The sequence below is a fragment of the Pan paniscus genome, chromosome 5, assembly GCF_029289425.2.
Source record: "Pan paniscus chromosome 5, NHGRI_mPanPan1-v2.0_pri, whole genome shotgun sequence".
NCBI lineage: Eukaryota > Metazoa > Chordata > Mammalia > Primates > Hominidae > Pan > Pan paniscus.
In genome coordinates, this window is record NC_073254.2 from 103,108,189 (window position 1) to 103,135,487 (window position 27,299).

Consider the following 27,299-nt stretch of genomic DNA (forward strand, 5'->3'; position numbering starts at 1 on the left):
AGATAACATTTCATCATCATTTTTCCTTCAATATATTTTGTGAGAAAATGTTATTAATAATAGTCAAATGTAGAATTGTTCTTCTCAGCTCAGATTTCCACATTCCTAAGTTAGATATTTTATCCTTTCAAAAAGGTGGGAAGAACCACTACCAATACCAATACTAGGACTCATGTAACTTACAAAGTGAAGAGAATTCAATTTTAGCTTAAATAAAAAACACTTCTTTACTTCCTACTAATTGCATTCTCCTAAGTCTTTTTCTCCTAAAAATACAAAAACAAGGAGCTTGATAACTATGAAATTCTTCACCAGTATTTAATAAAAACAAATCTACTCTTCATATTTCCAAAACAGAAAAAGAGAAGTATGACATAAACATTTATATTTTTTGTCACTTATTCTGTTTATCCTAACAAAGTTAAAGTGGATTATATTTAATAGAAATTTTGGCTCACCGGGTATGGTGGCTCATGCCTGTAATCCCAACATTTTGGGATGTTGAGGTGGGTGAATCACTTGAGCCCAGCAGTTCGAGATAAGTCTGTGCAACATGGCAAAACCCCATCTCTACAAAATATACAAAAAGTAGCTAGGTATGGTGATGTGCACCTGTAATCCCAGCTACCTGGGAGGCTGAGGTGGGAGGATCACTTGAGCCCAGAAGATTGAGGCTGCAGTGAGCCGAGATTGACCCACTACACTCCAGCCTGGGTGACAAAGTGAGACCCTGTCTCAAAAAAAGTAAAAAATATAAGAAAAAAGAAATTTTGGCTCATGTGATAGTAAGATTTTCTTATTTGCTGGCCTAAATACAATTTCAAGAAAATCGTGGGTTATATAACACACTGAGGGAAAAGGCAGACACAGTTTGATTTCAGATGTCTTGATTAGGGTTTCTCAAATTTAGCACTATTGGCATTTGGGGTTGAAAAATTCTTTGTTGTGTACTGTAGGATGCTTAAGAGCATCCCTATTTACTAGACGCCAGTAGTTTCCTAAGTTGTGACAACTAAAAATGTCTCCAGACATTGCCAAATGTCTCCTGTGAGGCTAAATTACTCCCAGTCTAGAGCACATGAGGCCACAGGTGAACTGATGAATTGGCAGACTTAAACTACAGAAGTTAATATAGAGTCTAAAGCCAAAAAGTTAATATTTAGCATCTAAATGCTGATAAACAAACTAAAAAATGTGATATATGAAATAAATTATTTCCCCAATACAAAATTGTGGAGCAGTAAAAAAAAACCGCTGGTGCTCACCAAGATGTGAAACGCTGGCTGAAGTGGGCAGGAGGGGAGGATGAAAAACAATACACTTCAAAGTGTTGAGAGAGATGTGTGTCTATTGCTAGAAAGAAGGAACACTCTAAAAATATTACATGCCACTTTTTTGTGTATGCTCAAGGAAATAAAACCATAGTTACATTTTCTATTTTCCTCTTTTAAACTACCATCTGGCAATCCACACTTCCATTAGAAAAAAAGTTCTAGCCAATTGGACTAAAATAGTTAATACACCACCCCATGTGCCAAAAATATGCCAGGAAGTCTACAGCTTGTTCAGTCACACCCAAAAAGAAAGACACTAATGTCCTTAAATGACAAAGTAAATAACTCACAGCATGTTTACCTACTTCTCTTCCTACCTCGGGGGCAGAGAGTCAAACAACAGCAGGAGGAAAAATAAAACAAAAGTAGTTATATGCAACAGGCAAACTAAAGTAACCAAACTAATTTATTAGACATCAACTTGTCTCTAAGACATTTGGAGTTTAAAAAAATCTACTAATTGAATACAAGAGAACACATATGACTATAGTCACAATATTTCCAGTGTCAGAGGAATGTGTTAAGAATGAGTGAAGTAATAAGGCAGGTGCATTGAATTCTTATAATACTCTTCAAGAAAGGAAAGGTAAAGATTCTACATATAATGAATATAAAAATCAGCAAAATAACCACTTCCTTTTTCTTCATACTTGAAAGTCGTCAAAAGACAAACTGGTACATCCATGCTAGTATACCCTGTGAGTTATCTTTCACTAATCCATACAGGCAGGCTATGGTAACAAGAACCTACAGTTACCAATAGGTAAATAATGATTACCAAATATTACAAAGATAAGCAGAAAACCATGCACCACTGCATAAACATTAATTGTATGCTTTGAGCACTTTTATAAGTACTCATCTAGCTGAGCAAGACAGAGATGGTCCTGGTTCACATGAAGTTTACATTTCAGGGCAGGAATTCCAGTGAAATAATCAAATATTTGGGAAATGCACCACCATGAAAGAGAGGTACCAAACTCAACCTTTGTTTTCAAAAACAGAAGAGCCAACACCCAAGGAAAACATTAATAGAGAAAAAACAAGACTTTAAGTAGAAATATTATTCTCACAGAGATTGAGTGAATATTATATCTGTAAAAAGAGATTATGACATAAGAGAAAATTTTGAGTGAGCGCTCACATTTAAACACATCTGTATAAAATCTTAGAAAGCCAAGGATAAAAAGAAAATCCTAAAGGTTTTTGGAGAGACAGAATAGGTATAATAAATTTTCAGATATTCACAGATTGACTATAGTACAAGGTTAAAAGAAGTATTAAAGAGTATACTTCATCACATTAAAAAATCAAACAAAGAATACTGAGCGAAAAAAACCACAAAAAGAGAACATATCAAATAATACCCTATCTTTTTAAGGAAGTATTTATAATAAAGATACAAAACATTCATGGCCATGATGCATGAAAGTAGACAAATGGAGGAGGGCTTCAGCTTAATATTTCTTTAAGAAGAAATATAACCATCATATCATCAGAATCACAAAGGATCCAACATAGGAAAGGGAGGAGGTTGGGGAGGGAGCAAGAAGACAAACATGAATCTCCAAGTCTTTCCTTGTTCCAGTGAACAGTATGAATACTAATTAAATCTAAATATTGACAGTTAAAAAATAGTAAATTTAAATGTGTATTAAAATTTTAAGGTTAATCACGAATAATCATTTTGAAATAAATAAAAAAGTTATTTTTTGCTTCCAAATCATTGGAAGAAAGAAATGACACAGAGAGGGCAACCAATCTAAAAGACAGCAAACTATGTCCAAATTCATCAAAATCACAATAAATGTGAATAATTAAATTCACTATTAAAAAAGAAGGACTCGCCTACTGGAGTTTTAAACTATCCAGCTGTACGCAGTTCATAAGGTATATCTTAATGCAATATACACTTGATTAAATGACACAAGACAGGCGAAAATAAACACAAAAAGAACAAATGAACAATTTTTTAAAAAGTAAATATAGCAATATTAACCATCAGGCAAATGTATTAGTAAGGGTTCTCTAGAGGGATGGAACTAATAGGACAGATATATACATATAAAGGGGAGTTTATTGAGGAGTATTAACTCACATGATCAAAAGGTCCCACAACAGGCCATCTGTAAGCTGAGGAGCAAGGAAGCTAGTCCCAAAGCTGAAGAATTGGAGTCCAATGTTCAAGGGCAAGAAGCATCCAGCATAGGAGAAAGATGTAGGCTGGGAGGCAAAGCCAGTCTAGTCTTTTCATGTTTTTTTCTGTCTGCTTTATATTCCAGCCATGCTGGCAGCTGATTAGATGGTGCCCACCCAGATTAAGGGTAGATCTGCCTTTCCCAACCCACTGACTCAAATGTTAATCTCCTTTGGCAACACCCTCACCGACACACCCAGAGTCAATACTTTGCATCCAGTCAAGTTTATACTTAGTATTAACCATCACAAGTCGACCCCTTGTCAACTTGAACCCATACACATCTCCTGAGATCATACATAATCTTCAAATAAAAACAATAATAAGGTCATAATTACACCTAACATAATACAACTATCCTTCATACAATGGAAATGCACCAATCCCCAACCCTCTATTCCATAAAGTTAACAATACTTAAAAGCTGATATGAAGTCAATAAACTTTATGTCACATGATAAAGGAAAAAGGAAATAAGATGAAGATATTTTCTTAGTACAAGTGTATACATGCACAAACGTGTTTTTAACAAAAGGAGAAGGAAATACTCACGACACTTACATTCCTTGTTTCTGCAACTGGTCACCTGGTTGTAGCTGGTATTGATGACTACCTTCTTCTACTACCCAGCCTGTATTCCCTTTGCCTTCAGCAAGCACCTCAGCAGGTTGTGGTTTTTTTCCTGGTAGAGTGAACCAAACCTTCATTCCTGAAGGGTCTGGGTCATTTCTAGTCCTGCCTGAATTGAGCTGTTGTAGTTTCCCATTGACCTTAATCACAGGGCAAGGTAATACTAAGAGATGCCCTAATGGATCTCCTGTATTTCATGCATACTCTTCCTTACTTCCATTGTGGAGTAGTAGACTGATTTCATCTTGACAGTCCAGGTCAATCACCCCGGCCAACACTGTTACTCCCTTCTTAGCCTGTTGACTTAAAGGTAGGAGGAGTCCAAAGTGTCCAAGTGGCAATCTTAACTTCCAGTTTAATGGAATCGTTGTTTTGTCTCCTGGTGGCAGCGTTGCTCCCACTGGAACTAAGACCTCTAGTCCAGTGGAAAGTAATGTTGTGGGAAGAGGAAGCAAAAATTTTGCTAGTGGATGGATCACTAGGGGTGATGGTGAATGGTGTCACTTCCACTTCCACCCCTCAATTCCTGGACCCGTGAATCCTAGCTATGGGAGAAACACTACCATATATTGGATGCTGATTCAGAGCATACACGGCCTTCTGGAGAACTTTGCCCCAGCCCTGCAAAGTATTGTTACCGACTTGCTGTTGTAATTATGACTTCAAAAGGCCATTCCACTGTTCTATGCTTCAGGATGATAGGGAACACAGTAAGATCAGTGAGTTTCATGAGCATGAGCCCATTGCTGCACTTCTTTAGCCACAAAGTGAGTGCCTTGGTCAGAGGCAATGCTGTGTGGAATACCACGATGGTGGATAAGGCATTCCGTGAGTCCACGGATGGGAGTCTTGCAGAAGCATTGTGTGTAGGATAGGCAAATCCATATCCAAAGTGTCTGTTCCACTGAGGACAAACCTCTGCCCTTTCCATGATGGAAGAGGTCCAATATAATCAACCAGACACCAAACAGCTGGCTGATCACCCCAAAAAATGGTGCCATATCAAGGGCTCAGTGTTGGTCTCTGCTGCTGGCAAATTGCACGTTCAGCAGTGGCTATAGCCAGGTCAGCCTTGGTGAGTGAAAGTCCATGTTGCTGAGCCCATGCATAAAGTCCATCCCTGCCACCATGGGCACTTTCTTCATGGACCCATTGGGCAATGACAGGGGTGGCTGGGGAAAGAGGCTGAGAATGAGTTGTCCTATCCACTTGATTATTAAAATCCTCCTCTGCTGAGGTCACCCGTTGGTAAGCTCTCACATGGGATACAAATATCTTCACAGTTTTTGACCACTCAGAGAGGTCATCCACATACCTCATCCCCTAATTTCTTTGTCACCAGTTTTCCAATCATGCTTCTTCCAAATGTCTGACCATGTCAAACCATTGGCTACAGCCCATGAATCAGTATATAATTGCACATCTAGCCATTTCTCCTTCCATCCAAGGTGTACTGCTCCAAGTTCTGCCCACTGGGAAAAGTTCCCTTCATTGTTGTCATTCAAGGATGTCCTAGAAAGGGGCTGTAGTGCTGCAGCTGTCCACTTTCAGGTGGTACCCGCATATCGTGCAGAACCATTTGTGAACTAGGCCCTAGTCTTCTCTTCCTCTCTCAACTGATCATAGGGAACTCCCCATGAGGCCACTGGTGTAGGCTGAGGAAGAGAAGGCAGGGTGGCAGGAATGGAGACCATGGGCATTTGAGCCACTTCCTCATGTAACTTACTTGTGCCTTCAGGACCTGCTCGAGCCCAATCATGCATATACCACTTCCATTTGACGACAGAATGCTGCTGTGCAGGACCACTTTATGGTTAGATGGGTCAAAAAGCACCCAGTTCATGATAGGCAGTTCAGGTCACATGGTGACTTGATGATTCATAGTCAAATATCCAGTTTTCACCAAAGCCCAGTAACAGGCTAAGACCTGTTTCTCAAAAGGAGAACAGTTATCTGCAGAAGATGGCAGGGCCTTACTCCAAAATCCTGATGCCTCCGCTAACAGCAGAGGCCCCCTTACGGGGGCCTGCCAAAGGCTCCAACAGCATCCCTAACTGCCAATGACACCTCAAGCACCATTGGATCTGCTGGGTTATATGGCCCAAGTGGCAGAGCAGCTTGCATAGCAGCCTGGACCTGTTGCAGAGCCTTCTCCTGTTCTGGACTCCACCCAAAACTGACAGCCTTTTGGGTAACTCAATAAATGGGCCAGAGTAACACACCCAAATGAGGGATGTGTTGCCTCCAAAATCTCACTAGGCCTACCAGGCGTTGTGCCTCTTTCTTGGTTGTAGGAGGGGCCAAATGCAGCAACTTTTCCTTCACCTTAGAAGGAACATCTCAACAAGCCCCACACCACTGGACCCCTGGAAATTTTACTGAGGTAAAAGTTCCCTGAATTTTAATCAGATTTATTTCCCATCCTCTGGCAGGCAAAGCTCTCACCAATAAGTCCAGTATGTTTGCTACTTCTTGATTACTGGATCCAATCAGCATAATGTCCTCAATGTAACAGACCAGTGTGATATCTTGCAGAAGGGAAGTGATCAGGGTCTCTCCAAATAGGATTATGACACAAAGACGGAGAGTTGATATACCCCTGAGGTAGGAAAATAAAGGTATATTGCTGGCCTTGCCAGCTGAAGGCAAATTGCTTCTGGTGGGACTTATGGACAGGAGCGGAGAAAAAGGCATTTGCCAAATCAATGACTGCATACCAAGTACCAGGAGATGTGTTAATTTGCTCAAGCAATGAAACCACATCTGGTACTGCAGTTGCAATTGGAGTCACCACTTTGTTACACTTACAATAATCCACTGTCGTTCTCTAAGATCCATCTGTCTTCTGCACAGGCCAAATAAGAGAGTTGAACAGGGTTGTGGTAGGAATCACCAACCCTGCATCTTTCAAGTCCTTGATGGTGGCACTAATTTCAGTAGTCCCTCCAGGGATGCAATATTGGTTTTGATTTACTATTTTTCTAGGTAGAGTCAGCTCTAATGGTTTCCATTTGGCCTTTCCCACCATTATGACCCTCACCCTACAGTCAGGGAGCCAATGTGGGGGTTCTGCCAGTTGTGAAGTATGTCTATGCCAATTATGCATTCTGGCACTAGGGAAATGACCACAGGATGAGTCTAGGGACCCAATGGACCCACTGTAAGTCAGACCTGAGCTAAAACTCCATCAATTACCTGACCTCCATAAGCCCCTATTTTAACTTGAGGACCACAATGACGTTTTGGGTCCCCTGGAATCAGCATCAGCTCAGAGCCAGTGTCCAGTAGTCTCTGAAATGTCTGATCATTTCCCTATCCCCAGTGAACAGTTAGCCTGGTAAAAGGCTGGATTTCTCCTTGGGGAAGGATGGGACAAAGATTCACAGCATAAATTGTCAGCAGTGTAGAGGGGTCTTTCCTCAAGGGGACCCGGACTCCCCTTCATTCAAGGGGTTCTGGGTCTGTAAACTGGCTCAAGTCTGGAAATTGATTGAGGGACTGTGATTCCCTGCTTTTATAATTCAAATTAGTCTGGAAGTTCTCTGCTTATATAAATTAAGTAGGAATGCAGTAGGCTTCCTATCACTTCTAGGAACATCGTAATTAGCTAATGCCAGAGCTCGACACGAGTCAGATTATTCTGATTGCTGCTTTGCCTCTTCTGTCCATTACGGTAGTATGCCCACCTTGCCTTTGACAGCTGAGTGCCACCACTTGGCCACTGCCACCTCGGGATACAATTATTCAAATTGTATTTAAATTTTGTAGTTGAGTGACTGCAGTTCCCACTGTTAGATCTGATATACAGAGAAGGGCAATTACGGGGCTCTTCAAAGATGAAGGTGCTGCCTTCACAAATCTATTTCACAAAGCATTGGTCAAGGGTATATCTTCTGGAACCTCCCAGCTGGGATGAGTAGGTCTAGAGAGACTAATCCACTCCACCATCCCAATTTCCCTAAGCCTTTGGATCCCTTCCTCTACATTAAACCAAGAGAGATCAGGCATTTCCAGCTCACTCACAGTGGGCCATTTTTAATCCATATTTCAGCTAACCAAGCAAATAAACTATTAGAACCTTTTGTAACTCCCCAAACTGCAACATTAAAAGCAGAGTCCCTACTTAGTGGGCCCAAATCAATAAATTCAGGCTGATCCAACTCTATGTTCCTTCCACCATTATCCCACACCCTTAGTATCCATTCCCATGCCTGTTTTCCAGATTTCTGTTTATATACATTAGAAAACTCAAGCAGTTATTTTCGAGTGTAACGCACCTCCTCATAGGTCACACTCTCAACCTCACCTTTAGGGGCCTGCCAGGACTTTAGTCTAGTTATAGGTCTAGAAGCAAACAGAGGTATTGGGGGTGGCTCCTGAGAAGAATCAACATTATTTTGCCTGGCAACTGCCTCAGGGGAGGCCATAAGGGGAGGCCTGTTGCCTCAGGCAGTAAAGGGTGTATCTTCTCAGACAAAGGTGGAAAGGTTGATGACAGCATGGATTGGGGAGGGGATATTGCCACTACTGGGGGTAGGGAAGCTGTTTCTTCTGGCAAGAAAGGTTCATTGGAGTTTACAAGCTCAGTGTCCCCAGCTTCATCAGGGTCCTCCCACACATCCCCATTCCAAGTTGCAGGGTCCCATTTTTTCCCAATTAATCCCTTCACTTTAACAGTAGATGCCTGGTGAGGCTGTGCATACACTTTTCATTGCAGGTCAGCCACTCACATGATAAAAGCTTTTGTCTGATTTTCCACAATTTCAACTCTTTCTCTACAGGAGATAAGATTCTCACTCAAGGCCATCTTAGCAGATTTGAGGCTTAGTATCTGTTTCTGAAGCTGGGAGTTAGAATCCCTGAGTTCATCATTTTCTTTCATCACTTTGTCCAGTGAACTTAGGAGCAACTGACCAACTTCATTATGTTCCTTAATACAGCCAAAGGCATTATGTATAGAGTCACTAAACTCCTTGCCTCTCATGAGCAGTGAATCAGGAGTGTCAAATGTATGTATTTTGCATAACTCTCTATACAGTTCATGCCAAGGACTATCAGTGTTCTCCATGCTATCAGAAGTAGAGTCCTTAGCATTTTTAGATGTAATCATATTAAACAGCCAACTCCAGAAACCTCAAAACCAACAAAAGAACTCCATCCTTAATATTCTGTTCCTCTAGAACCACTCCTGGTACCAAAATCTGTATTAGTCAGGGCTCTCTAGAGGGATGGAACTAATAGGATATATAGACATATATATGTAAATCTTTATATATATGCATATAAATCTTCATATATAAATATATAAATCTTCATATATATATAAAGATATGTATAATATAAAAGATCATATTAACTCACACAATCTCGAGGTCCCACAATAGGCCATCTATAAGCTGAGGAGCAAGGAAGCCAGTCCAAATCCCAAAGCTGAAGAACTTGGAGTCCAATGTTCAAGGGCAAGAAGCATCCAGCACTGGAGAAAGATGTAGGCTGGGAGGCTAAGCCAATCTAGTCTTTTCATGTTTTTCTGCCTGCTTTATATTCCAGCCATGCTGGCAGCTGATTAGATGGTGCCCACCCAGATTAAGGGTGGGTCTGCCTTTCCCAACCCACTGACTCAAATGTTAATCTCCTTTGGCAACACCCTCATAGACACACCCAGGACCAATACTTTGCATCCTTCAATCTAATCAAGTTGATGCTTAGTATTAACCATCACAGCAAATTAGAATGAAATAAAAACTAGCATTAAATTGAAGAAGAGCAAAATCTCCTATTGATAATATATTCAATTCGTTGTCATGCCACAAACTTTTATTCCTCTAATAACACAGCTTTAAAATACATAATGTGAAAACTAGTATCAAAACAGAAGAAAATTACTTACATAATCATAATATAAGATTCAACATACCTGTCACAAAAGTCCACATTTTAATAAACAGAAAAGATGAATATAAAGGGTTTTAATAAATTTGATGATATAAACCTAAATATATAAAGATACACACAAACACATACATCAAAAGAGAATATAATCAATGTACAGCTTACTAGTTGACTATGCATAAGGGCACACACACATAAAAAAACCCAAGCCCTCAAAAAGAGTCTCAAAAGCATAAAACTGAGATGCATCCATTGAACATGTCTCAATAAAATATAAGGATAGTGTCAAGTAAATCTGTTTCCTTTAGAATCACATCACATAAGCAAAAATCTAAATGGAAATTTGGGTGAGAGTGCAGGGTAATGGACATTTATAAAAACTTCAGGTGGGAATATAAATTCATGATGCCTTTTTACAAAATACTTTGATATTACCTCTCAAAATTTTAAATGTCCATACCCTTTGACTCAACAATTGTACCTCTAGAAATTCCTCTAATATAAAAAACTTATAATCAGAAAACAAACATACAAGATCACAACACTAATTATAACAGCAAAAAAGTAATAAACCGAATATCAATTAAAAGAAAACTGGCTAAATAATTTATAGTACCTCCATTTCATAAAATGTCAAGCACTAACAATGGAAAGAATCTCTAAGATATGGGCTTTTTTAAGTGTAAAAAATACACATGTTTAGGTGCAAAATGAACAGAAAAGGAAGTGGAAGAGTAGACAACAAATGTTTTACTTCTGGAGCGGGATATAATTTTACCTTGTATATATCTCTTAGTGTTTGAATATTTTATGACTGGTACTACTTGCATAAGAAACCTAATTAATTTTTTCAATGTCTTATTTACTTTCCAGAAAAAGACTAAGATCCTTCCGTTCTTAGGATAAATTTGATCAAACCCATCTGAGAGTACAGGACAAGTACAAACTTTGATTCTGTTACAATTAAAATAACCTGCTGTTTCCTTTTCTGGGAATGATCTTCCATCAGATATGGCTCACCACTTCACTTCCTTCAAGCTACCTGCTTAAATATCACCTTATCTAAGGAATCTTCCCTGACTTTGCAGTATAAAATGACATCCTACTCCCATCCTACCCCTCGCCAACTACCTTACCTTGCTTCATTTTTCACTAGAGTGATTTACTACCAGTGTCTTAGTGTGCTTATCTTTAAAGTGGGGATGATAATGGTACCTACCACACAGGTTGTTGTTAGGCTTAAATGAGCTACGAGTTCTTAGATGAGTGCCTGACACATAGTAAGAGACGTAAGAATCTGTTTTGTTTATGGTCTGCCTTCCCCCTATTAGAACAACAATGCTAAGAGGTAGGGGCTGGGGTTTGTTCATTATTGTATCCTGATGCCTGGAAAGTGCTTATTGGTAAATATTCATCACTGTTGAAGTCTGATTTAGCACTGCAGCCATATGTACAGACAGCTTAGATTACAAGAAAAAAACAATAATTTTTGGTAAAAGCAAGCTTTCTGCATATTAACATGAATCATCTGTAATAATTCAACCTATTTTAAACATATAATATTTAGCAGTATTGGCTCCTAGAAGCTTCAAGTAGGGAAATGGTATAGTGGCATTTAATTCATTAATTTCTTAACACCAACATGACAACAAAAGCTAAAACATAATGTGGAAAGAGAAAACAAATGCACAACTTACTTTTCATTCCTGCTTTTGATGCATGGCTGGTAGAGGACCTTGACAGCACTCCAGGCAGAACTAGAATCGGCTTTCAATGTGTCTTCCAACAAGGGGAATTTTTTGATATATTTGGAATTTCTCAAAGATTCAATCACCAAACTGTCTGAATTTAAAAGCCATAGCTAAAGATGTGAAGAGAAAGTCCAAGTATAAGAATATTGTCACCTTATCCATATCTTATGACTTTTCAAAAACAAAAAAGAGACTATGAAAATACCAGAAAAAATAAATATGAGAATCATGTACATAATTTTAAAGTTAGGTAGGCCTTTCAAAACATAACTCTCGGTAGAGCAACTGACATAAAGTTAAAAAAAAAAAAAAAGACAACTGACTCAGAGAAAATATGCATAAGTAACAAAGTTATTATCCATAATATACAGAGCTTCAGTAAGGGGGTAAAACAGCCCAAGAGAAATACAGGCAAAAAATATGAACAGAATTAACAGAAGAAATAAATGATAAATAAACATATATTAGAATCTTAATGTAACTAATAAATGTAAAATTTTGTGCCACCATTTTTCATTTACCAGATTGGCAAATATGAAAGGACTGATAACATCTAGTTCAGAAAAGGGGTTTGAAGTGGGCATTCCAATACACTGCTGGTGGGAGAGTGTTTTGGGATTTGGATGCATGTGATTCACTGAGGGAAAACTCACAGGAGAAAGGAAGTGAAGGAAATGGGATAAGGCAGGGGAAAGAGCTAGTTAAGGATATAGAATCATCTGGAGTCTGGTTTCAGCCTGATCCATGGGGGAGTTCTACAGCATGAATCCCACCTACAGAGTTTGTTCTACCTTGAGACAAGAGTCCCTAGCTTTCTGTGCCCCAGGATCAAATCACTGGCAGCGGGCTGACCAAGAAGGGGTGAGTCAGGGAGGTGGGACTGTGGCGGACAGGTAACTTCTGGGCAAGGCAACACCTGTCATCTAAAGAGGAAGTCTGTGGAGAAGCGGGCAGCTGTGAGCCATTATCAGCCAACGCTGTCAGCAGCTGGGAATGGGTGCATCAACCCAGTATGGGGTCTGGGTGGCACACCAAGAATGCCCACTATAAAAGATAAATTAGTACAACTTTTTTGCAAGGTGATAATTATCTGAGTTTCAAATACACAAATTCTAATAGTATATTACATTAGAAAGATCCATTTCTAAAGAAGTACTAAAAGACACAGGCAAAGATTATTTTCATTGCAGTTCAGTCTTATCAGCCATACAGCAAAATTCCAGTCATTAAAGAGCCAGACCTATATTTAAACTAATAAAAACAATCCTCATGATACATACTGTGAAGCAAGCAGGTTGCAGAAAAACACTAGTCATGTGATACTGTTTTTTGTTTTTTTGTTTTTTTTTTTAACAAATAGACAAACACCTGTGAGTGTACATACATATAGTTGTATATGGAAAGAATAAAAATAATGAAGTACACATATCAGACTGTTAATACTGATTGCTCCCTGAATAGTATGATATAGCAAGGCAGGAAAGGGAACACTTTATGTTCTTCATGTTCCCTGATTGTGTTTCAAGAATGTTTTACTTTTATAAAAAAGAAAAATCTAAATATATGTTAGAAAGTTTCAGAAGTTCCTACTCCCGATCTTCAATCTGAAATCTTACAATAAAAGAAAAAGTAAAACTGATTTCAGAAAACTGTGAGGTATATTTACTATCAAAATCAGTCAGAAAATATTTTAGGTTTTCATTGAAATTATCTGCAATTAGAAAAGCATAGTGTCCTCATAATGGATGGCCAGCTACAGAGTCACACCTAACAGCAACTTCAGGCCCTTCCCTCCTTTTTGTTACTATGTTTCCCTATTAGCTTTTTAGTTTCATGAAGGCATTTGTGTTCTACCTTTAGCACCTGGAACAGTGTCTTTCATATAAGAAGTGCTCCATACCTGTTTACTGGTTGAATAAAATAGATGTAGAAGCAGAGAAGATACTTGGGCTATGATTCTTGATTATCCAGATAAATGCTCAAAATGTGCTTCTGCAGGACACTGTTTTTCAGAGGTAGTGTAATATTAGGCTCTAGTGGTACATGCTGGGACGATTGCTAGCCACAGAGCCTCTTCCTCAAAAATTGCCACTGTTTCTCAAATATCACAGAATCAGAGGCAATTAAAAACAACAGAAGAAGGCCAGGCATGGTGGCTCATGCCTGTAATCCCACTATAATCCCAACAGTTTGGGAGGACAAAGTGGGAGGATTACCTCAGCCCACGAGTTTGAGACCAACCTGGGCAACATAGCAAGACCTCGTCTCCACAAAAAATTAAAAAATTGTCTGGGAATGGTGGAGTAGGCCTGGAGTCTCAGCTATTCGGAAGGCTGAGGTGGGAGGATCACTTTAGCCTGGGAAGTCGAGGCTATGGTTAAGCCATAATCATGCCACTGCACTCCAGCCTGTGTGATAGAGTAAGACCTTGTCTCAAAAAAACAAAAAACAAACACGAGCAATAGGACATATTCTAAACATAAGAGTACTAAATAGGAAAAAAAAAAAAGTGAGACAGAATAGTGTTATAGTGACCCCAAAAAAGCCATTACAAACTGAGAGTAAAAAACTTGATTTTGGCCGGGCGTGGTGGCTCATGCCTGTAATCCCAGCATTTTGGGAGGCCAAGGTGGGTGGATCACGAGGTCAGGAGATCGAGACCATCCTGGCTAACATGGTGAAACCCCATCTCTACTAAAAAAATACAAAAAAATTAGCCGGGCGTGGTGGCGGGTGCCTGTAGTCCCACCTACTCGGGAGACTGGGGCAGAAGAATGGCATGAACCCAGGAGGCTGAGCTTGCAGTGAGCTGAGATCACGCCACTGCACTCCAGCCTGAGCGACAGAGTGATACTCCATCTCAAAAACAAAAAACAAAAAACAAAAAACAAAAAACCCTGATTTTGTGGTATGAGCTTCTAAATAGCAGGAATCAGGATTTTTCTCTGTATCCATAGTACCTAGTACATAGAGGCACTTGATCATCTGTTATTAAAATAAAGGAGTTTGATTTATGAATTAAACTGATATTAACTTTTTTTTTTTTTTAAGATGGAGTCTTGCTCTGTCACCCAGGCTTGAGTGCAGCAGCACCATCTTGGCTCAATGCAACCTCCACCTCCCGAGTTCAAGCGATTCTCCTGCCACAGCTTCCTGAGTAGCTGAGACTACAGGCGTGGGCCACCATGTCAGGCTAATTTTTGTATTTTTAGTAAAGATGGGGTTTCCCCATGTTGGCCAGGCTGGTCTCGAACTCCTGACCTCAAGTGATCCACCCACCTTGGCCTCCCAAAGTGCTGGGATTTCAGGCATAAGCCACCGTGCCCAGCCTGATATTAACATTTTTAATCACTTATTTTCCACACCTGAGAATTAAGAAAAAAGAATGAAAAAACTGAAGAATTCTGAGACCTTGGATTCCTAGGCTACAAAAAGCGGGATAAAATAATTTCTTACCAAGATATACACTTTGTCATCCTGACCTTGAATCGTGAATCTAAAAGTGCTTCTAGCAGAGGAGAGCTGCACCAGACACTGGGCGATCACGCTCTGGACAAACCAAGACCTGTTTCAACAGAAATCAATTTTTACAATGTGTGTCTCATAATAACTCTAACTGGCAAGATAAGCAAAAAATACACACACGGTACCTAAAAGGCAGAGATATCCACATGCCAGACTTTTCTATGGACTGCTCATTCCCTCAGAATCTGCACTGATGTGGATTTTAATATATTTTAATGTATTCAGGTTTGCTCCATTCTTCTTAAAACCTATTCTCCAATCCTTGATACACTTTCCACACCAAACCTAACTATTCACCCCTACTGAATAAAAAAATACCATGTTAGAACAAGTCAATACTCCATTTGTGCTGTAGCATATTAAACAGAGAATAACTAACTTACAAAAGAAGGCAAGAAATTTCCTTCCAAACATCAGACAGTATTGTCTACATTTTCTTCCATTTGGATCTCCCTAAAGTGTCAGCTCTGAGGTACAGAATCAAAGTATTTACATAAGGATAAGTTCAAGGCTATACTCAAAGATTGCTATAATTTTTGGATATCAACAAATAAACTGGAATAAAGACATATCATGGTTAACTTGTTTGCAAACTAAAGAGTCAAAGAAATAAAAACACTAATAGATTTAGTGACTAAGTACCATGTTTTTAAAACACAGGAGTCATTTGAAACTGACCCATGTTTCAAATTTTAAATAATTCAAATTAAAACCAGAAATTATTCAAAAAACTTATTGGTGACTGGGTGATAAGATTCTAGATATCTGGCACATAGAAATAAGCATCGAAAACTTTCAGAATTAGAAGATTTATAAGAGCACATTTGTCTACAGCACTATATGATGAAAACATTTTTTAAAATCCTCAAAACTTTTATATGTGTGGTTTGGTTCAACTATTAAATAGGCTTTCTCTTTCCTTTTCCAAATAAAGAAAGGTATGAATAAAAATGAATTCCCATATGATCAATTGTACTTCCTTTTTCCTACATTTGGAATTACAAATATATACCATGGAATACTACTTAGCCACAAAAAGGAATGAAATAATGGCATTCACAGCATCCTGGATGTAACTGGAGACTATTATTCTAAGTGAAGTAACTCAGGAATGGAAAACCAAACATCATATGTTCTCCTTCATAAGTGGGAACTAAGCTATGAGGATGCAAAGGCATAAGAATAATACAATGGACTTTGAGGACTTGGAGAAAAGGCGGGGGGAGGGGTAAGAGATAAAAGACTACACTTGAGTACAGTGAACAGTGCTTGTGTGATGGATGCACCCAAATCTCAGAAATTATCACTATTCATGTAAGCAAACATCATCTGTTCCCAAAAACCTATTAAAATAAAAAATAAATTCAAAACCAAAAAATAAAAAATAAAGGTCTGAATGGGGAAAAAAATAAATTACAAATAAATAAATGTAATTTGCTATTTGTACCTTGGTATGATAGGAAAACTCCTCTCAGATGAATGAATAATTATCTCTGTCATATAAAACTTGGTGGTTTCTAGAAACAAAAAAGAAAATTAAGAGTCTCCCCAATACACTAATAATTTTATTGTGGGCAAGTTGACTCCAAATTAGGATATTCCAAACTAAATATTAAATATACTGGTAAAATTAATATTCTGTAAACATTTTCCCAAAACTACTTAGTTTCAGAAGACAAAGCACTGGTCACTACAAGGAGATAGTTCTGAAGCTTCTGTGTCTTTTTAGAAAATAATGCCCAGAGACTCTGCTCACACATATGGAAGATTATAAAAGTTAGTCACATCACAGGCATAGTGCACTTAGATAGAAATTAGTCACTGGGTTTCCTCAATTCTACAGAATAGCTACAAACCTGTAAGTCAATGAAAAAGACTTCTGGTTTGTTTTTGGTTTTGATGTACTATTTTCCCAGATAAAGTCAGTTCTAATGGCTTCCACTTGGTCTTTTCTACCATAATAGCCTCAATACACACTTTGGGGAACTAACGTGGGGATTCTGCCAGCTGCTAAGTGTGTTAATTTGAGTTAAGCACTCTGGAATTCGGGAATAATCACAGGAAGCATTCAGGGATCCACTGGACCCACCGTGAGATGGACCTGAGTTAAAACTCTATTGATCACCTGACCCCATCCCCTACTCTAACTGGAAGGCCACAGTGATGTTTTGGGTCTTCTAGAATTGGTGTTCATTTAGAACCAGTGTCCAGCAGTCCCTAAAAGGTGTGATTATTTCCTTTTCCCCAGTGCGCATGGGGAACTGTTACCCTGAGAAAGGCCATGGTTCCCTTTGTGGAGGCCTGGGAGAAAGATTAACGGTATAAATTTCAGGTAGCATAGTTTTTCGTTGAGGGCATCTGTCCTCTCCTTCATTCAAGGGGTCCTGGGTCTACAAAGGCTCAAGTGTGAGAATTGATTGAGGGGCCAGGACTCTCTGTTTTTATGATTCAAGCTCGACTTTTATTCACTTGACATAGAACTTTCTTATACAAATCAAGTAAGATTTTAGCAGGCTTGCTATCTATTTCACTTCTAGACAACACCATGATCAACTAGCAAACATCATATAACCGAATAACTCAGATTATTCCAATTGTTGCCTTGACTTTCTGTCCATTACACTAACCACACCTACCTTGCCTTTGATGTTCCAGTGCTCCTACCTGAAAAGGGGTTTTTAATCACAGCATCCCAAAACACAGATGCAGTGAACCTCACATTAGAATCTACCCAGAATCTCAATGACTCTATTGATGTACAATTCTCACTAAATCTGGTTATCTGATTGCTTACAGAAAAATTTAAATAGAAATTTAATAGACATAAATGTAAACACAACCATCTTGGAGTTCTAAAAAAATCTAAGAAAAAGTTTAATCTCACTAACGATGAAGAAAATGTACATCAAAATAAGATTTTTTTTTTGCATCAAACAAAATATTTTAAAATGATAAGGTGTACTGCTGGATACGCTTATTTATATAGATGGATATGCTTATTCACACACTGCTGTGAGAACTGAAAATGACAGACTTCCGGAAAGCCACTTGGCAAAGGCCTTCAAATTGTATATGTAGGGCTGGGTGCAGTGACTCACGCCTGTAATCCCAGCACTTTGGGAGGCCGAGGCGAGCAGATCACCTGGGGTCAGGCGTTTGAGACCAGCCTGGCCAACATGGTGAAACCCTGTCTCTACTAAAAATACAAAAATTAGCTGGGCGCAGTGACTCCCACCTGTAGTCCCAACTACTCGGGAGGGTGAGGCAGGATAATTGCTTGAAACCAGGAGGCAGATGTTGCAGTGAGCCAAGATCGTGCCACTGCACTCCAGCCTGGGCGACAGAATGTGACTCCATCTTAAAAAAAAAACAATAAAAATAAAAAATAAAAAAATTGTGTATGTATTGTGGCACCATAATTAAACATATAAGAATTTATTTCAAAAAAATACTCACTGGTATATGAAAACACTTATCTATAGTGATACTCATAATATCAATAGAAAAATACTGAAAACAAATGTCTAAAAATTGAGGATGGGTTAAATATTCAGGCAACGTAACTGCACGCATGTTTCAAATTTTAAATAGGTCAAATTCAAACCAGAAATAATTAAAAATGAGGCTGTCATTAAAAATGGTGGTGTTGCCCAGGTACAGTGGCTCACACTTAACCCCAGCACTTTGGAAGGCCAAGGCAGGACGATCACTTCAAGCCCAGGAGTTTGAGACCATCCTGGACAACAAAGTGACAGCCTGTCTCTACAAAAAATTCTTTTAAAAATTAGCCAGGCAGAGTGGCATGTGCCTGTAGTTCCAGCTACTCGGGAGGCTGAGGCAAGAGGATTGTTTGAGCCCAGAAGTCTGAGGCTTCAATGAACTACTGCGCTCCAGCTTGAGAGACAGAGTAAGATCCCATCTCTTAAAAAAAAAAAATAGTGTTGTCAAACAACTTTTAATAAGACAAAGTCATTTTTTGAAAAAGTGTGTAATTGCTCAATATTACACAGAAAGGTAAAAAAAAAATAAATAGTTTCATAGATTAATATATAGACAGCCATGATAGATTTAGCCATTTCTCATTGAAGATGTGTCACTATTTACTATTTTGAAATCGTTATTACACGCAGAACTAAACTAAACCTTTTTAACTTTATGAAATGCCTATGTATTTATTTATTTACTTATTTAAGACAGGGTCTTGCCCTGTTGCCCAATTAGGGTGCAGTGGTGTGATCATAGCTCACTGTACCTCGAACCCCTGGGCTTAAGTGATCCTTCCGCATCAGCCTCCTGAGTAGCTAGCACTGCAGGCGTGCACCACTATGCCCAGTTAATTTTTTGTAGAGACCAGGTTTCCCTATGTTGCCTAGGCCGGTCTCAAGGGATCCTCTCATCTCCGCCTCCCAAAGCAGAAGTGACCCTTTTTATTTCATGTGTTGTTAATCTAAAATTTAATTATATTATTTTAATCCCACAAGTATTATTTCTATTGTTTTATAGTTAATATTCATTTCAGTGTTATCTGAATATTCACGATTTTATCAACCCTTATTGAACTTAGATCTTCCATGTGGGATCATTTTCTTCTACCTGAGTACAGGTACAATTTCTTTTCATAAGAAACCACTATGGGCTGGGCGCAGTGGCTCACGCCTGTAATCCCAGCACTTTGGGAGGCTGAGGCGGGCAGATCACAAGGTCAGGAGTTCAAGACCAGCCAGGCCAACATGGTAAAACCCCATCTCTACTAAAAATACAAAAATTAGCCGGGCGTGGAGGCGCATGTGTGTAATCCCAGCTACTTGGAAGGCTGAGGCAGGAGAATCGCTTGAACCCAGGAGGCGGAGGTTGCAGTGAGCCAAGACCGCACCACTGTGCTCCAGCCTGGCAACAGAGCGACACTCCGTCTCAAAAAAAAAAAAAAAAAAAAAAGAAAAGAAAAAAGAAACCACTAGTATTGAATTATCCTAGTTTGTGTTTGTCAGAAAACATATTTATCTTAGCCTTAATTCTTGAAGGAAATTTTCACTTGAGATTAAGTCCTAGGATCAACAGTTATTTGCACACATTGGCAATATTGTTCTACCGTCTTCAGACTTCCATTACTGCTGTTCCTTTGAAGGCACTCTGTCATTTTTTCTTTAGCTGCATTTAAGATTATCTTCACTTTTTATTCTACAGTATTACTCGCATGTGTCTAAGTATGGATTTCTTTTTATTTTTCTTGCTAGGGCTTTGCCGAATTGGAATTCACTGGGTCCCTTGAATCTATAGATTGCTATTCTTCATCACTTTTGTAAAATTCTCAACAATTATCTCTTCAAATATTGCCCATGCTCCATTCTTTTCCTCCTGGAAGTCTGATTAAACATACATCAGACAGTCTGTTCTATGTCTCTTACTCTCTCTTCTATATTTTTTGCCTTTTGTCTCTCTGTGCTACATAACAGGTTTTTCTTGTCATCTATCTTTTGTTCGTTAATTCTCTCTTCAAGTTGTATCTAATCTGGTGTTAAACCACTGGCTGAGTTTTTAATATCAATTATAACACTTTTTAAGAAATTTTATTGTATAAATTTATTGTATAATTTATATAACTTACTGTTATAGTTTCCTTTTCCTTTCAGCTACCTTCACACCTTTCATTTTGCTAAATATGCTAAGCATGGTTGTTTTACAGTTTACACACAATTCCAATAAGAAGTCTATTTGATTTAATTCTTGTTGGTGGAAGTCTAGTTTACTTGTGTGCCTATTTATCTTTGGTTGCATGGTGAATACTATACCTAAAAAATTATTTGTGAGAATGAGTTTTACAATGAAGATATTTCCTTACAAAGGTGATTTTGCCAGGCACCTGGCAAATGTCTAGAACAAGATGAAATAAACAAAGTTCAAGACTTGAAATTCCCTCAAGTCCCAAAGGATTGATCTCTGTCTACAATTCCACAGGGCTGTTGTATTTCCAATTCACCCTCACTGTGAGGGCACAACATTTAGGGTCTCATATTTTTGTGAGGTTCTCCTCTTGAGTAGTCTCTCATTTTTGTCCTTCTCAAAACTAAAGTTCTAATTTTAGAGAATGGGCAAATTGCAAAGAAAATGTGGCTTGAATTTTGTGCTTACCTCTTTTGAGTCTGCTTTTGTGGTAATTTACCCACATTATTTTCCATTTTCCCTGATTTTTATTCCTTCCTGTAGTTTCCAGTTACCATCTGGTATCTTTCGTGTCAGCCTGAAGAACTTCCTTTATCATTTCTTGTACAGCAGGTACGCTAGGAATCCATTATTTCCATGTATTTATTTGGAAACATCCTTATTTTGCCTTCATTTTTGAGTGATAGTTATGCTAGATACAGTGCTGTTGGTTGTCACATCTTTTTCCCCCCAGCACTTCACATATCTTATTTCAGTGTCTTTTGGTTGTCATTATTTCTATTAGAAGTTCACCTTAATTGTATTAGGAAATCTCTTACATATGAGGTTTTGTTTTTCTCTTTTTACTTTAAAGATTCTCTCTTAATCTTTCAACAGATTGACGACAACATGCCTGAGTGAAGTGTTTTTGTGTTTATCCTACTACAGGTTCATTGAAATTCTTAGATCTGAAAGCCAATATTTTTAAATAATTTGCCAAGTTTTCAGCCAGTTTTTTGTACAAATTTTTTTTCTGACCCTTTCAATTTCTCTTCATCATTTGAGACCCTATTTACACATTTGTTGGAACACCTGATATTGTCCCACAAACTGGAAGTTCTGTTCATTTTGTTTTAGACTTTTTTTGTTTGGTTAATTTGGATTAATCTGTAAGTTCAATAATTTTTTTTTATCTTTTGTCATCTCAGATCTGTGCTTTAGATCATCTAGTGAATTTTTCTTTACGGTTACAGTACATTTTAATTCTAGAATTACCAAATTATTTTTCTTTGATTTTTCTAATTTATTGAGATTTGCTATCTGTTCAAAGCTTTTCTTAAAAAGTTATTTGCCATATTTATAATAGCTGCTTCCACATGTTTGTCTGCTCAATTGAATATCTGTGCTTACTAAGTACCTGCTTATTAAGACCTTTTTTTCTTGAGTATGAAACATTATTTTCCGTTTCTTTGCACATTTAATAATTTTTAGACAGAAGCAGGACATTGTGTGCAATATGTTGTAGCAACTGTGGATTTTGTTTTGCTCTTCTGAAGGTTGTTGGTTATTGGTTGGGATAGCAGTCAATTGACTGGCCTGGACTTGAACTGTGAAATGTATCTCCCCACAGTGTGTAGCCACTAATGTCTCTACTCAGTTTTAATTTTTTTTTAGTCTGGCTCCCTAGCAAGTATCCACTGTACCTGCATAGGTTAGCTGTCAGCAAATAATTTGGGGCAAGGCTCTACTCAAACACCTCAAGCCAGTAAGGCTTCTTACGAAAATTACCTTCTGCTACCCAAGTTGTATGAGGAATGCAATCAAAGTCACAGCAAATTCACAGGTCCCCCTAAGCTTTCAATCCTTACTGAAAATACATATAATAGATACTCCCTGCCATTTTTTGTGTGTATGCAGAGTTTAGCAGTCAGCCAGAGTTGTGTTAGGGCAGAGAAGTTATCTCAGCCCTTCTATCACCCTTTGTGCAGCAGGTGGTTTTTGCATTGCTATAAATACCTGAGGCTGAGTAATTAAAATTAAAAAAAAAGACGTTTCTGATATGGTTTGGCTGTGTCTCCACCCAAATCTCATCTTAAATTGTAGCTCCCATAATTGCCATGTATCATGGGAGGGACCCAGTGGGAGGTAATTAAACCATGGGGGCATGTTTTTCCCATATCATGTTCTCATGATAATGAATAAGTCTCATGAGATCTGATGGTTTTATAAAAGACAGTTCCCCTGCACAAGCTCTCTTGTCTGCTACCCTGTAAGACCTGCCTTTCCTCCTCCTTTACCTTGTGCCATGATTGTGAGGCCTCCTCAGCCATGTGGAACTGTGGGTCCATTAAACCTCTTTTTCTTTATAAATTACCCAGTCTCAGGTGTGTCTTTATTAGCAGCATAAGAACGGACTAATACAGTAAATTGGTACTAGTAGAGTGGGGTGTTGCTGCAAGGATACTGGAAAATGTGGAAGCAACTTTGGAATTTGGGTAACAGGCAGAGGTTGGAACAGTTTGGAGGGCTCAGGAAAATGTGGGAAAGTTTGAAACTTCCTAGAGACTTGGAGGGCTCAGAAGATAGGAAATGGGGGAAAGTTTGAAACTTCCTAGAGACTTGGAGGGCTCAGAAGATAGGAAATGGGGGAAAGTTTGAACCTTCCTAGAGACTTGTTGAATGGTTTTGACCAAAATGCTGATAGTGATATGGACCTCAGTCCAGGCTGAGGTGGTCTCAGATAGAGATGAGGAACTTGTTGGGAACTGGAGCAAGGGTGACTCTTGTTATGCTTTAGGAAAGAGACTGGCAGCATTTTGTCCCTGCCCTAGATATCTGTGGAACTTTGAACTTGAGAGAGATGATTTAGGGTATCTGGTGGAAGAAATTTCTTCCCTTTTTTTTGAAACCGGGTCTCATTCTGTTGCGCAGGCTGGAGTGCAGTGGTGCGATATCAGCTTACTGCAACCTCTGCCTCCCAAATTCAAGTGATTATCATGCCTCAGCCTCCCAAGTAGCTGGGCCTACAGGCGTGCACCAATATGCCTGGCTAATATTTGTATTTTTTGGTAGAGACAAGGTTTCACCATTTTGACCAGGCTGGTCTTGAACTCCTGACCTCAAGTGATCCACCTGCCTCGGCCTCCCAAAGTGTTGGGATTACAGGCATGAGCTACCATACCCAGCCTGGCGGAAGAAATTTCTAACCAGTAAAGCATTCAAGAGGTGACAGAGCATAAAAGTTTGGAAAATTTGTAGCTGGATGATTAGGTAGAAAAGAAAAACCCATTTTCTGGGGGGAAATTCAAGCCTGCTTGCATCTTGCATCAGCGTGACCTGGGTGTGAAACATGAAGTCAAAGGAGAAATTCAAGCCACTTGCATCAGTGTGATCTGGCTGTGAGACATGAAGTCAAAGGAGATCATTTTGGAGCTTTAAGATTTGACTGCTTTGCTGGATTTCGGACTTCCATGGGGCGTTACAGTCAAGCCTGCTTGAATTTACACTGCTGCAGAAATTTGCATAAGTAACAAGGAACCAAATGTAAATCACTAAGACAATGAGGAAAGTGACTTCAGGGCAGGTCAGAGACCTTTGTAGCAGCCCCTCCCATCACAGGCCTGGAGGCCTAGAAGGAAAAAATGGTTTCCTGCTGTGCGCAGCCTAGGGACTTGGTGCCCTGTGTCCCAGCCGCACTAGCCATGGCTAAAAGGGGCCAAGGTACAGCTCAGGCCCCAGCTTCAGAGGGTACAAGCCTCAAGCCTTGGCAACTTCCATGTGGTGACAAGCCTGTGGGTGCACAGAAGTCAAGAGTTGAGGTTTGGGAACCTCCACCAAGATTTCTGAGACTGTATGGAAACGCCTGGATGTCCAGGCAGAGGTGTGCTGCAGGGCCGCAGCCCTCATGGAGAACCTCTGTTAGGGCAGTGCAGAAGGGAAAGGTGGGGTGGGAGCTCCCATGTAGAGTCCCCACTGTGGCACTGCCTGGTGGAGCTGTGAGAAGAGGGTCACGATCCTCCAGACCCCAGAATGATAGATCCATAGACAGCTTACACCGTATGCCTAGAAAAGCCACAGTACCTCAACACCAGCCCATGAAAGAAGCTGGGTGGGGCCGTACCCAGCAACACCACAGGACCAGAGCTGTTCAAGGCCATGGGAGCCCACCTCTTGCATCAGCATGACCTGGATGTGAGACATGAAGTCAGAAGAGATCATTTTGGAGCTTTAAGGTTTGACTACTTTGCTGGATTTCGGACTTGCATGGGGCCTTTAGCCCCTTTGATTTGGCCAATTTCTCCTATTTGGAATGGGTGTATTTACCCAATGCCTGTACCCCCATTGTATCTAGGAAGTACCTAACTTGTTTTTGATTTTACAGTTTCATAGGCGGAAGGGACTTGCCTTGTATCCGATGAGACTTTGGACTTGAACTTTTCAGTTAATGCTGAAATGAGTTAAGACTTTGGGGGATTGTTGGGAAGGCTTGGTTTTGAAATGTGAGGACATGAGATTTGGGAGCAGCCAGGGACAGAATGATATGGTTTGGTTGTGTCCCCACCCAAATCTCATCTTGAATTGTTGCTCCCATAATCCCCAGGTGTCATAGAAGGGACCTGGTGGGAATTAACTGAATCATGGGGGCGGGGTTTTCCTGTCCTGTTCTTGTGATAGTGAATAACTCTCACAAGACCTGATGGTTTTATAAAGGGCAGTTCCCCTGCACATGATCTGTTGCCTAATGCCATATAAGAAGTGTCTTTGTCCCCCTTCACCTTTTGCCATGATTGTGAGGCCTCCCCAGTCATGTGATACTGTGAGTCTATTAAACCTTTTTCTTTATAATTTCCCAGTCTTGGGTATGTGTTTATTAACAGCATGAGAACAGACGAATACAGTTTCATTGTCTCATGGTTCTCCAGGCTGTACAAGCAAGCCTCCAGCATTTGCTTGGCTTCTGGTAAGGACCTTGGGAACCTGACAATCATGGTGGCAGGCAAAGAAGGAGCAAGGTGTCTCACATGGCGAAAGCAGGGATGAGAGAGAGAGGGGAGAGGTGCTACACACTTTTAAAAAACCAGATCTCATAGGCATTCCCTCACGATCATGAGGACAGCACCAAGACATTCATGAGGGATCTGCCCCCTGACACAAACACCTCCCACCACACTCTACCTCAAAAATTGGAGATTACATTTTATTATTGTAAATTGGGGATTATATTTTATTATTTTATGAGATTTAAAGGAGACAAACATCAGAATTATATCACTGATATGGTTTGGATCTGTGTCCCCACCCAAATCTCCTGCTGAATTGTAATCCCTAATGTTGGAGGTGGGACCTGGTGGGAGGTGACTGGATTATGGCAGTGAGTCCTTCATGAATGGTTTAGCACCATCCCCTTGGTGCTGTACTCATGATGGTGAGTGAGTGACTTCTTACAAGATCTACTAGTTTAAAAGTGTGTAGCACCTCCCTTCATTCTCTCTTGCTACTGCTTCCACTATGTGAGATGCCTCACTCCTCCTGTTTTGTGCCATGATTGTTTCCTAAGGCCTCCCCCAAACCAGAAGCTGCTATGCTTCCTGTATAGCCTGCAGTACCATATGCCAATTAAACCTCTATTTTCTTTATAAATTACCCAGTCTTGGGTATTTCTTTATAGCAATGGAGAACGGACTAATACAATCACTTTGCTTCCAAAATATCCTCCTTAAAATTTCTACTTTCTCCACCACCTACCCTAAACCAAACCCACCATGTATAGACAGTAAAGCTGTGGGCTTTTCCTGCCTAAGTTGGGAAGATATAAGGTGACAAGGTCCGTCTGCCTCCCCAGGCAAAACAAAATTACAAACTTGCTATTCTTTCCCAATATAGTAGCAGTTTTCCACTACTTAAATAGTTCTCAAATTGTTGCTTCACTTTTGTTCATTTTCTAGTGCCCTAATATGGTTCTTATTAATTTTTAAAATTGTCCAGTTTTGTACATGTTTTCTACAGAATAAAATTGCCCATTCTCTTCATGACACTATTTTGGGAAGTGGAATCCTAGTGATTTACTTTTAGAACAGATGTGGATATAGATCTCTTATACCACCCCACACACAAACTCACACATATTGACCTTCTAATATACTTTTGTATCATACTACAATGTTTAGTTAAGTGAATATTCAGTGTTTACATTATTATTACCATAATACTACCATGGAGATGTTTCTTTTCTTGTTCAACCTTTTTTCTTCTTCCTGCAGTGAATAACTGCTTCAATCACCTTTTAGCTAATTCTTTCCATATAATGAAATGGTTTGTCTCGAGATTAGC

The 27,299-nt window shown here is 39.3% G+C and overlaps 1 protein-coding gene across 8 annotated transcripts in view; it reads right to left on the minus strand.

The window, feature by feature from the left end:
• UBE3D (ubiquitin protein ligase E3D) overlaps positions 1–27,299 on the minus strand; it is a 474,449-nt gene that overhangs the window by 415,750 nt on the left and 31,400 nt on the right. For all 8 annotated transcript variants that reach the window (XM_063605398.1, XM_063605399.1, XM_003816375.6 and 5 more), the window contains exons 6-8: positions 16,777–16,846; positions 15,261–15,369; positions 11,751–11,914 (exon numbers count right to left, since the gene is read on the minus strand). In XM_063605398.1, coding sequence (XP_063461468.1) covers positions 11,751–11,914; positions 15,261–15,369; positions 16,777–16,846 — 343 coding nt within the window. The remainder of the gene's footprint in view (positions 1–11,750; positions 11,915–15,260; positions 15,370–16,776; positions 16,847–27,299) is intronic.